The sequence below is a fragment of the Diabrotica virgifera genome, chromosome 1, assembly GCF_917563875.1.
Source record: "Diabrotica virgifera virgifera chromosome 1, PGI_DIABVI_V3a".
In the NCBI taxonomy this organism is placed as follows: Eukaryota; Metazoa; Arthropoda; class Insecta; order Coleoptera; family Chrysomelidae; genus Diabrotica; species Diabrotica virgifera.
In genome coordinates this window covers 89,659,343-89,672,291 of record NC_065443.1, presented here as the reverse complement: position 1 = coordinate 89,672,291, position 12,949 = coordinate 89,659,343, and the positions used below count along the sequence as shown (strand labels likewise).

General features: G+C 33.5%; 1 protein-coding gene across 1 annotated transcript in view; it reads right to left on the bottom strand.

Annotated features, from left to right (window-relative positions):
- Window positions 1-12,949, bottom strand: part of LOC114325871 (probable tyrosyl-DNA phosphodiesterase) — a 44,139-nt gene that overhangs the window by 18,685 nt on the left and 12,505 nt on the right. The window contains exon 6 of the mRNA XM_050642302.1: window positions 10,456-10,551. Coding sequence (XP_050498259.1) covers window positions 10,456-10,551 — 96 coding nt within the window. The remainder of the gene's footprint in view (window positions 1-10,455; window positions 10,552-12,949) is intronic.

Sequence of the window (12,949 nt, the reverse complement as noted above, 5' to 3'; positions counted from 1 at the left end):
GCAAGAAATTTCAAATAAAAATAAAGTTCAATTCCCATTGGCCTCGCATTTTCTCGAAAACCAATTCTACGTAGATGATGGTTTATGTGGGTCAAATAATATTCAAGAATTGCTCGAAATACTTCAGCAATTAAATTCTGTTCTAAACCGCCATGGGTTTACTTTACATAAATTCAGTAAGGTTCTAGGCCTAAAATGGGACCCTGCGGAAGACCACATAACAATTTCCGTCCCCGAAAATAATTTCTGCCCACCAATAACAAAAAGAAAAATCCTATCTGCTTTAGCGCAATGTTTCGACCCTCTGGGACTCATCAATCCGTTTATTGTTAAAGGCAAAATGCTTATGCAGAAACTCTATCTGCAAAAAATTCACTGGGACACAGAAATTTCGGACAAAACTATTCTAAACGATTGGAACAACTTTCTACAGGACTTGTCACAATTAAAACAATTAAAAATTCCTCGTTTCTATTTTTCTGAAAAAATAATTCTGAAGGTTGAGCTTCATGGATTTGCAGACAGCAGCATGGCAGCTTATGGCGCATGCGTATACCTAAGAACTTTCTATTCGGATGAGACCATCTCTTGTGCATTAGTTTCTTCCAAATCAAGGATAACTCCGTTAAAGACGGTAACACTTCCTAGGCTTGAGCTGTGCGCAATGGTTCTTCTTTCAAAACTTGTTGCAAAAATAATTTCTATCTTTGAAAATCAATCTATAAAATTTCATTCAGTCAGCCTCTGGTCAGACTCCCAAGTAGCTCTGTCGTGGTGTAAAAGTCATCCAAGTCGGTGGTCGGTTTTCGTGGCTCACCGGGTAGCTCTTGTCCAAGAGTTGACTCAAAACTTTACATGGCTTCACATAAAGTCTGCGCAAAATGCCGCAGACCTTCTTTCTCGAGGAATGTCTGGTTCTGAAATTCTCAATAGCGACTTCTGGTGGCAAGGTCCCAAATGCTTGCGAGATAAAAATTTCAATGTTTCCAATCTAGTAAATGACAAAGTTCTCGAAAACCTGCCCGAGGAAAGAAAAATAAGCCTCGTGGTAAATTCTAATGTGGAAAATTTCTGGATAAAAATTTTCTCACGTTTCTCAAATATTTCACGCTTAAAACGTACAGTAGCGTACGTATTTCGTTTTATTTCTAATTGTAAAAAACAAAAAATTTCTGAACCTCTTTCTGTTGCGGAGTTAAATTATGCAATGGATTTCATCATCAAGAAAATACAGGGTGATGCATTTTCAAAAGAAATTTCGGCGCTTAAAAATAACAAATTTATTTCGAATAAAAACTTCATTTCACTAAAACCATTTTTAGATCCTTCTAATTTTCTCAGAGTTGGAGGCAGACTTACGAACTGTCCCGACATAGACTATTTGCAAAAACATCCGATACTGCTCCCATCCAATAATCCTATCGTCAATCTTATCATCAAAAATGAACATCTCAGATTGGGACATGCTGGTGCGCAAACAGTTCTCTCAAATCTTCGTTTGAAATTCTGGGCTCTCAATGGTCTAAAGGAAGCAAAACGAATCATTCGCAACTGCACCATATGTTTCCGATTTTCGTGTGCTCCTGCACAACAGCTTATGGGTAATTTACCTGAAGATAGGTTGTCCATTACAACAAGACCCTTTCAAAAAGTGGGTGTAGATTATGGTGGACCCTTTCTGTTAAAATCTTCTTCACTCCGAAAAGCGCCAAAAATCAAGGCATACATAGCCATTTTCGTGTGCATGGTGACCAAAGCTGTGCACATTGAGGTTGTTTCTGATCTAACAACTTCTTCCTTTCTATTAACACTTAAGAGATTCATTTCCCGACGTGGTAACCCAACCGTCATTTACAGTGACAATGCCACATGTTTTTCTGGTGCAAAAAACCAACTCTATGACTTATACAAATTTTTTCAAAATAAGTCTAATTCTCAAACCATTATGGAATACCTTTCTGAAAATCAAACCTCATGGAAGTTTATCCCCCCTAGATCTCCTCATTGGGCTGGGCTCTGGGAAGCTTCAGTAAAAAGCGCAAAATATCATATGCGTAGGCTAATAGGCTGTTCTTCTTTCACTTTCGAACAGTTTTACACTGTCATGGTTCAAATTGAAGCTGTGATGAATTCAAGGCCTATCTGTTCCATGTCCAGCGACCCTTCAGATTACACCTTTCTCAGTCCTGGGCATTTTATAATTGGCTCCAGCCTGTCAGCGCATCCTGAGCAAAACTTACAAAAAATTCCGGAAAATAAACTATCCATGTTTCAGCAAATTGCAAAAATACAACAAAGTTTCTGGAAAAAGTGGTCTGTTGATTACTTGAACCGGTTACAAAATTCTCCAAAATGGTCCCGACCAAGGGAAAACGTAAAAGTCAATGACTTAGTTCTTCTGAGAGAGGATAATGTACCTCCTCTAAAATGGCCTTTAGCACGGGTAGTTGATACAATGCCCGGGCAAGATGGCAAAGTCAGAGTGGTCAAGTTGAAGACCATCGATGGTCAATTCACAAGGGCAATCTCTAAAATTTCGGTTCTCCCTAATCAAGGTATAGAAGAGTAGGTTAGACCACAAGGCTCTAACGCCGGGGGGAATGTTGGAGAACTGTATTCTCCACCCAAAATAAACTCTATTTCACCAACAACAAATTTCCGCGCCGCCTCTGTAACAACCATAAATGATTCCATCACGCAGTGTCTGGAGAAATCTTCCAAGAATGTTAATCTCCGCCTTCTTTTACCCAAAGCACCCCCAAACCGGGAAAATTTGTTAACGGTATGCAAGAGCGGGGTGCAACAGTCAGTCAGTCAACTATCAACACTCATTAAGAACGTACGCAAAAACCTCTTTTCATTTACGCTTTTTCGAAGAGAATTCTTCACGCCGCAATTAGCAAAAAGCCGGTACAAAGTGTAAATATATGTGTAGTGGCGTCTTTCACGGATAAGTTGTTAACTCAATTGTTCACATGTAAAATTCTATTTCTTGCCCTTTTCAACTTCATTACAGTCATAGCAAAATAGAAAGTGTTTTATTTACATTAACAATTCAACAGGCCAGAATTACAGCATCTTACGGTTCATTAAAAGTTCTCCTCTTAGCTATCGAAGGCTTAGCGACACATTGAACTTACTGCAAGTGCAAAACGCTGGAAAGAGACATTGGAACTACTCCAAACTCTCCATGGAGGAATGTTGAACACCGGCGTCCCTCCAGGGATTGAAAACAGAAATCAGTCATCAGAAGTCCGCAGGACATACGACATACCCTAAGGCAGAAAATTGAAAGATGGACTAAGATGATTATACATTGGAGACCGTGGAATCAAAAAAAGGGAAAGGCCACAAATGCGATGGTAAGATGCCCCGAAGAAACACGACAGGTCAAAATGGATGCAAAATGTCCAAGATAGAGAGGCACGGAGGAAGAGGAGGCCTATATCCAAGGATGGATATTTAGGGCTGATTAGAGAGATTAGACAGACTAGCTAAGGTACTCGGTTTCGGTACTCGGATGTCAGCCGCTATTTTTAAAATCGGGTGCCAGTTTCCAATATAAGCGGAGAAATTAGTTTGTAAAACAAATATTAGAGGTCAAATAATATAATAAACTAACGCAATGAATATTTTGGGTCCAAATAAACTAAATAATTCAAAAATACAAAAGGTAGTGAAGTTATATACCTATTTAAAAGAATATAAAAGTAATATGAAGTAAATTAGGCTACAACGTATAATATATGCATGTATGTATATGTATATGGATTATAAAACAAAAATGCAACATTAAAAATAGTCAAACTTATTAAAACAAATAATGAATCATTGTAATTCTGAACTAGACCTATTGTCCTTATAGGCCTGGATCCCACGTACCAAGAAAAACTTTATTAATAGTAAGCTGAAAATTTGTTAATAGCTTAACAGTGTCTAGTCGAACAAACTTAGATGTACGGGAACAGGGGAAATTTTAATTGTAGAACAGGTTACAGGTTTCAAAGGTCAGACTACGAAAACGTTCCATGTATTTTGTCGGACAGAACTTTCAATTGATTTTTTACCCTTTCAATAAACTCTCATGCAAAAATCAGACTGTATTTACGACCAATATAATTCCTGTCATTTGACATGTTCTACGTGTCGGACTTATTAAAACGCCCAACATATTTGTCGGACAAACATTTTTGCATATATTATAATATAAAGTTTTCTATCGAATAGACTTAAAAACAACCTGCTAGTTTTTACAATCATAAACTTGTCAGGATGACAAGTTCCACAATTAAAATCATGTTCCACACTTAAAACTTACCACCTTTTTGTACGCGGGATCCAGGCCTATATTTTTTTTGTCAAATTTGTTAAATTTCCGTAAAAAAATTAATTCCTTTTTACACAAGATACACAAAACTATTTAACTACATATTTAAGATTTCATTATTTTTTTCAGAGGTATAATAACTTCTGAAGAAAACATGGGAGTCCAATAAATTAACAACCAAAACCAAAATCAGGATATTTAATACAAATGTAAAGATCATTTTGCTATATGCAGCAGAAACTTGGAAAATAGAGAAAAAGATTATACAAAAGGTTCAAACATTTGTAAATAGATGCCTTAGACGAATATTGCAAATATATTGGCCAAATCGGATAAGTAACAAGGAACTTTGGAGAAAAACTAATCAAGAGCCGATAGCCAAAACGATAAACAGACCAGTGTTGCCAATCGCATTTCTCTAAATTATCCGATGATCGCTCTAAAAATATCCGATTTGTCACGAAAAGGTACGCTAGGTAAAAAATTATTCTTTTATTAAAATCAATGTTGCCAATGTTATTCTTTTAGTTCATTGTAATCAATTATCATTATGATAATTAACATAACTGATTGATTAATTAATTATTAATAATCAATTAAAGTAACAATTATTAACCTAATTGATTAATTAATCAATTAATCTCATAATTGTAATCAATTATGTTTTCAGCAACCCAATCAAAGTTGACATTGACAATAATTAAATATTTGATAATGATCAGTTGATTCCATTTGTGATTAGCGTTCGAACAACCGGCTCTTTAATCTAGTGGATTCTCTATTTCACAGTTTAAAAATTTTCGTTTATAGATGAAAATCTCGTATCCTAGCTGATTATTACCTAATTCATGTATGTATGATACTATTTACTTACTATTATTATATTATTCGTATTTTGTATTATCGTAAGTGTTAAATTCTAAATATATAAATAAATCTAAATATTTCATTATTTGGATCGTTATATTAATTTATTATAATTATTTAAGTAAAAAAAAAAACACTTTTAAATATTATTTTATTAAAACGTAATAACTACCTACCTTAAACTAGGTACTGGAAAAATAAATAATAAATAAATCAATACAAAATAAACTACAGCTACATTAATAGCATAGGCGCAAAATTTCTGGTCAATGCTTTTAAAATGCATTATTTTTTTCGAGTCCTGAGAAAGCTAATAAAAATTATTTAAAAAGTTAAACGCAGAATGAAAGATTACATTATTACCGAGGACCGAAAGTCCCTGAAGATTTCTATAAGTTTTATTCTAATATGTTACAGGGGTAAAAGCAAAAGAGAATATTGGGTGTGATTTTTAATTTCAAATATCTCATTCAAAAGAAACATTTTGTTTATTCTAAGGGACTTTAAGCCCTCGGTAATAATGTAATCTTTCATTCTGCGTTCAAATGTTTCAAAAATATTTATTAGTTTTCTCAGGATTCGAAAAAAATGAATACGTTTAAAGATTATTGGTCCGAAATTTTGCGCCTACGCTCTTTTAACAATTAAAGATTTATTACAACTAAAACAATAGAAATGTATTTGACAATCTTGTAGTTATAAAGGTATCAAAGTTATTATCCATAATACCCGTGGTGCGTTCAACGTTAATGCCCGACTAAATAATTTTTATAGGCAAAAAATTTGAAGGATATTTGAGTTAATTAGTAGATATCTAGATATTACTAGTTTCAAATAAGTAGATTTTTCTACAACCACTATTCCAAATGGATTTTTCTGCACAATTTTATGTTAACAAACTTAATATTTTCTCACAGAATAACCGACAGGAGTGTGCAGAAAAGTGACGATTCTGTGCCGGAAAGTTTTTTTCTGCATAGTACCATTACATTTCTCAAAAAAATCATAAATATAATTAGGTATAGCATGTTTTGATGAAATGGTTTTGTTTAAGATATTAGATTTGATAGAACTTTACAAAAAAGAACCGATTTAACTACATCTCATGTCCGATAAATCTGGAAAATCTTTTGAACTTTACATTTGGTATTCTACAAATGATATTATTATCTATAGGTGATATTATTCTTTATTATCTATCGAATAGAAATTAAATCATTTATTATTTATTAAATTATTAATTGTTTTATTTTACAATTTTATTCTTAATAAACATCAATTAACCAATAAGGATTTAGCAATCTCAGCAAGATACGTAAAATGAATATATTTTTATATTTTTAAAAACTGCTTAGCAACCTGATTTCAATGAATTATATAATGTATGATAATTATGAATAATACAGGGTGAGATTTTTGAAATTATAATGTATGGAACCACTTATGAAATAATGTAGTTTTGTGTCCTTATTTTAAAAATTATAAAAACCCTAGGATACCCCAAATTTTAAATTCAAATATGCACTGTTTAAATATAAATTTGAATATACAGGGTGATTCACGCAAGTCTAGCATAGTACATTATCCTGTCCATTTTAATGAAACACCCTGTATTTTTTAGAAGTTTGATGTTCTTAGAAACTACTTTATTTGGAAACTACTAATATATATTGGGTTTTGTATTTAATGTCTTGACAAAAGTTTTAAATAGTTTCAAAATTCACCTTGTATTATTCATAATAGAACCTACATAATACACTTTTTTGAGATGAGGTTGTTAAGTAGCTTCTAATAACACAAAATTATACTGGGTTATTCATTAAAACTAAAGATCATGGACTATGCTAGACTTTCGTGACGCATCCTGTATATTTAAATCTATATTTATAAAGCGCCCATTTGAATTTAAAAGTTAACGGGTCACAGAATTTTTTAATAATTTTCTAAAATAAGTACACAAACAATTTTATTCCATAAGTAGATACTTTCTAATTTCAAAATTTCACCCTGCATTATTGTTAATTATATTTCGTTAAATATATAGGGTGTGCCAATAAAAATAAAACATATGGACTCTGCCAGGCTTGCGTCAATCACCCTGTAGATTTAAATTTATATTTAAAAAGTGCACTTTTATATATTAAAATCGACGGGTCCCAGCGTTTTTTATAATTCTTTAAAACAAGGACACAAATAATTTTATTCCATAAGTACCTTTCATACTGTATAAGCTCATCATTATAATATAGTTAAAATATGTCCAATTAGTAATAAAACACCCGTATATTATATAGTGAAGTCTTAATTATTTTACTACTACTAATTACCTGTTGTTCAGGCATGGCTGCTTTTCAGCAATATTTTTTTTATTATTTGATTTGGTCTAAAACAAATTCATTATTATATTTCAATATCCACACGTTAGTAAAAATTTTTACCCACCTTAACATTTTTTATTGACCATTATTTATCCATTATAAAAAGTATTTTCACAAACCAAAATTATTTCAACAGACGAGAGGTTTACTTAAGCACTGCACTACATAAAATGAAAATAAAACTAAATCTTACGTGAATTAGCTTTCATAAGTTTAAAGACTAAAAACTAAAAACTCATAAATAACATCGGACGGCAGACGGTTTTTGAAATTTGAATTGGATTAGTATGCCTTAAGTGGATGCACTTGTGCATTTAAATTCTAAACAAAAGAATCGGCACATGTCCCTTTTGTCAAAAGACGAAAAGTATCGGATGTCACTAACATTCATCCAGTATAGGCTATTTATAAAATTTTGGGTGGAACCAAACAAAATTAATGTTGGTGTTGAGAATATATGGATGAGAAAGTTTTAGTCGATGGTAGATACACTGAAAAATATCCGCAAATATCCGATTTATGTAAAGGTACGAAGAAGATACGAAAACTCTCAAAAAGGTACGCAAATCGGATAATTATCCGCAGATTGGCAACACTGAAACAGACGCAAATGGAAGTTTATTGGACACACATTAAGGAAAAATGAAGATGATATAACCAAACAAACCCTGGATTACCAACCAACTGGAAAAAGAAAACAAGGCAGACCAATGACATCCTGGAAAAGAAATATTACCAGAGAGCTAGAAGACAATGGGTTAACATGGAAAGAAGTGAAAGCCCTGGCCAGAAACAGAGATGAATGGAGGGGGACTGTAGAGGCCCTATGTTCCAAATGGAATCAAGAGGAGTAAAGTAAGTAAGTATAATAACTTCTCCGGTTTATCACCAGTTATTTCTTTAAAAAGAAAAAACCGGTTATAACCGGGACAAAAAAAACAACCGGTAAAACCGGTTATTGCGAAGTAAAAAAACCGGTAGGTTTTTCCCATCCCTACCCCAAACCCGGCGCTCAAAATGGTGTGACTTTTTCCTGAACATTATGTGGACCATATAAAACAATTTGGTGTTGGAGGATAACTTTCACTTTGGATGTCTGGGTTATGCCATCTTTTGGATCAACTGTATCATACTATTAATGTCGCATTGATTATAATGTTAAATATGTTAATGTAATTGAAAGGTTTTCACATATTCTACAGAAGTTGGTCTTCACACTGAAAATGGTCAGTTTAGACCGAAAACGTTTTGTGTTTTTTGTGATTTTACATTACCTTTTGGATAAATTTTAAATAATTTGTAATAAATTCATATACCTACATACAACAGAAGTGTTTATTTCATACTACGTTATCAATAAAATATCTTTATAAAATACGTCCATCGGAAAAACCATTTCCTAATAATTACATTGATAGTACACTTCGCGTAAAAAAAACTGGTACAACTCTTATAATAGGTCTGGATCCCGCGTATGAAAAAAAAAGTTGATTAATAGCAAGCTGAAAATTTGTTATTAGCTTAAGGGTGTCTAGTCGGGCAAACATTGATATATGGGAACACTGGAACAGGGGAAGTTTTAACTGTGGAACAGGTTAAAAATTTGGAACGGTCAGACCACGAAAACGGCACATGTATTTTGTCCGACAGAACACACTTAAACTCTCCGAACAGAGATTAAACTCTCATGCAAAAATCATACTGCTATTTATCACCAAATTGGCGTTTTAATGAGTGGAACATGTAGAATATGTCAAATGACAGGAATTATGACAGGTGATAAATAGCAGTCTGATTTTTGCATGAGAGTTTAATCTCTGTTCGGAGAGTTTATGTCTGTTCTGTCGGACAAAATAAATGTACCGTTTTCGTGTTCTGACCATTCCAAATTTTTAACCTGTTCCACAATTAAAACTGCCCCTGTTACAGTGTTCCCATATATCAAAGTTTATCCAACTAGACACCCTTAAGCTATTAACAAATTTTCAGCTTGCTATTAATCAACTTTTTTTTCATACGCGGGATCCAGACCTATAACCGAAAATCGTGTTTTTCAAGTTGTGTAAGTTGATCTTGTCAAACGTGTCATTCTAATTTCTAGGGCAACGTTGTTAGTCATCTCAATTAAGTACCCATACATTGATTGGTGTTTTATTATAATTTATGAAAATATTTCAATTCAAGAATAATGATAGTTACCTAATAAATCTAGACATAACTTTAAATTATTATGTTTAAATTAAAATCGATAAGCGTGATTCATTTCTCGTAAATTGTACTGTAGATACAAAACTCTATTGAGTTGTGGGATAAGTACCTACTAGAATAAACACACGGGAAAAATAAAAAAAATGATTTGAAATTAATACAATATGAATAACTTTTACAGTGAACAAGTGTGGAATTTAAATATATGTATTACAATTCGAAACTGCTGAAATATTAATATTTTGTCATAACTCCATTTAATCACTTCTTGTTCATCTTCTGGGCACTGAGAAATAAATTTATTTATAAATTTTCATCTTCGTCCAAGCTTTTCCAGGTTTCTTCTATGATGGTAAATTGGTAGTGATAAAAATAATACCTATCTAAAACCTTTATACATTTTTAAAAGTCATTTTTTTGTACTTAGATTTAGTGAAATTCCGTTATCTGTTATGGCAACAACGCCGTGATTCACGAACCATTGTGTCCAGTCTGAACACAGGTTTACACTGGGAAAAAAAGTGTACCAGTTTTTTATGACGGGGAAGTGTACATGCCGACATACGTTTCGCTGAATGTTTTGATTTAACTTATCTGCAAATCAATCATTACGTTTGTGCAAATATCCGTTGGAACAACTGTACCTACCTTAAATAAAAAATACGAATACATTACCCTTGATTATAGTGATTCCAGTCTTCATAGTATAGATTAGCTGTGGACACCACTATCCTGATTGAGTTATCTTCATATACATAAATACCGATCTTGCTAAAATAATAAAAAAATAAGTTATTCACATACTGATTTCGAATGTCACCTTGTTGTAAGTGACAAAAAAGATTTGACTATTCCACAGACGTCAGATAATGGAACACCAAGATTTGTGATAATCTGGACTTGACCAAGTATGGCAAGAGAACTACAGCGAGATAATCTATTTATAATCAGCTGAATTATTTAACTGTATTCTTTTTCCTGTATTTACTCTATTTTTCCTCACCTTTTCCTTTTCAGGGATCGCTGTTCCTTACTCTTAAACCTATCTCTCCAAGTCAGCGATACTCAACCTTTTTTTTCTCTGGGCCCATATAGTAGCATTGTAGCTATTGCCACAGGTTGCGGGCCGCAATTTAGGTTTTTTTTTGTTTATTAGACAATCTGTTATAACATATAACAATAGGCACATTTTATCTGAGAAATAATGGCATAAAGAGATTGTGACCAGCGCCACACATCTCTATAGAGATAATATTAAATTACTGTATTACATATATTAACTTAGCTACTGTAACAATATTAATGTCTGTGCGGTAAATCTAATGGTGTCTGTCTCTTTAACCGTTTTGTTTCCTGACTGTTGTCTAACAAATTAATTGCAAGCACATTCGCGTGGCTTTCAAGACGTACGATATATTTTGCACTTAACTCCACTATCACTTCACTGACGGTTTTCGTTTCCAGATCATTGTAAATATCCCTGTTAGTAACAAACCACGGAGCATCGATTATTGAACGTAACACATTGGACTGGAATCTCTCAATTATGGATACATTCGACTTGGATGCTGTTCCCCAGAGCTGCAGACCATATGCCCAGACTGATTTGAATATTGCATTGTAGACTAGCAGTTTATTTCTTGTCGTGAGCTTAGACTTACGCCCTAGAAGCCAATAATGCTTACTAAATTTTATGCCCAGTTGTTTCCGTTTGTTCCATATATGCGTTCTCCAGGTTAATCCCCTGTCCAAGTGCATGCCCAGATATTTTACAGCGGTAACTGAGGGAATTACCTTATTATTTATTGTTACTGTAGGTGATTCACCGTGACATTTTGTAAAAACAATATGGTTTGATTTTTGTTCATTCAATTTAATTCTCCAATTTTGTGCCCATGTATTTATTTGATTTAATACTCTCTGGAGTTTTGCAGCAGCTTCGACGGGATTTTTGTGTACTGCTAGGATTGCAGTATCGTCTGCAAAGGTGGTGGTCGTTGTATCACGATTTGTGGGTAAGTCTGCTGTGTAAATCAGATACAGTTGTGGTCCCAGAACGCTTCCTTGCGGTACCCCTGATCTGATGGGATATAGTTTTGTAAACGCTGACTCAAACTTCACTCGAAAGTATCTTACTGATAAATACGACTTAAGAAGTGTATATAGTTCCTCTGGTAAGTTCTTTTTCAGCTTATACAACAGTCCTTGATGCCAAACTTTATCAAAAGCCTGGCTAACATCGAGGAATGCTGCTGAACAGTAACTTTTTTCTTCAAATGTTTTATTTATAACATTGACCACTCTGTGAACTTGTTCGACGGTACCATGCTCTTTCCTAAAGACAAATTGGTGGTCGGGTATCATATTTCTGTCTGTTAGTATTTGTAGAAGTCTTTTTTCTATTATTTTTTCCATGATCTTAGACATTACTGGCATTAAACTAATTGGTCGATATGAAGTGGGCTCATTTGGAGGTTTTCCTAATTTTTGTATAGGGATAATTTCCGCAATTTTCCATTGGATTGGGAAGTGTTTTAGCCTTAGTACCGCATTACACAATTGAGTTAGCATTTTAATTGCTTTGGTAGGTAGATTTTTAATTACCTCACCTGTGATTAAGTCATAGCCAGGTGCTTTCTTTTTTATTAGATTATTGTTGATTATGTTTTGAACTTCTTTGGGTGAAACGTGTAGTGTGTTTTCTCCTGTCGGGGTTTGGTTCTGTAGGAAATTGTAAATTTCTTGATCGTTATTTGTTGCAGCAGCTGGTATAGGTTTGAAAACTTCTTCTAGGTATTCGCCGAAAGTTTCTGCCTTTTCATTGTTTGTTCTGGCCCATGTTCCGTTAGATTTTCTAATTGGTGGGATATGACGATGTTGCTGTTTTAATTTTTTTGTAGCCTTCGGCGTTAAATTTTCTAGGTATTCTTGAAGGCTGTTTTTGTTTAGTTGTTTTAGTAGTTCCTTCAATTGTCGTGCTGCTCTATTGAGCCTTAACTTGTCATCTGGATGTCTAGTTTGCTTCCAAGTTCTACTCAGATACCTTTTTTCAATTATTTTTGCTCTGACATTTATTGGACAATTAATTTTTTGTTTTGCTTTTGTTGGTGGAGGTGTTGATTTCCATGCAGCTTCCTGAATCGTTGTTGTGTAATTTTGGATTACTTTT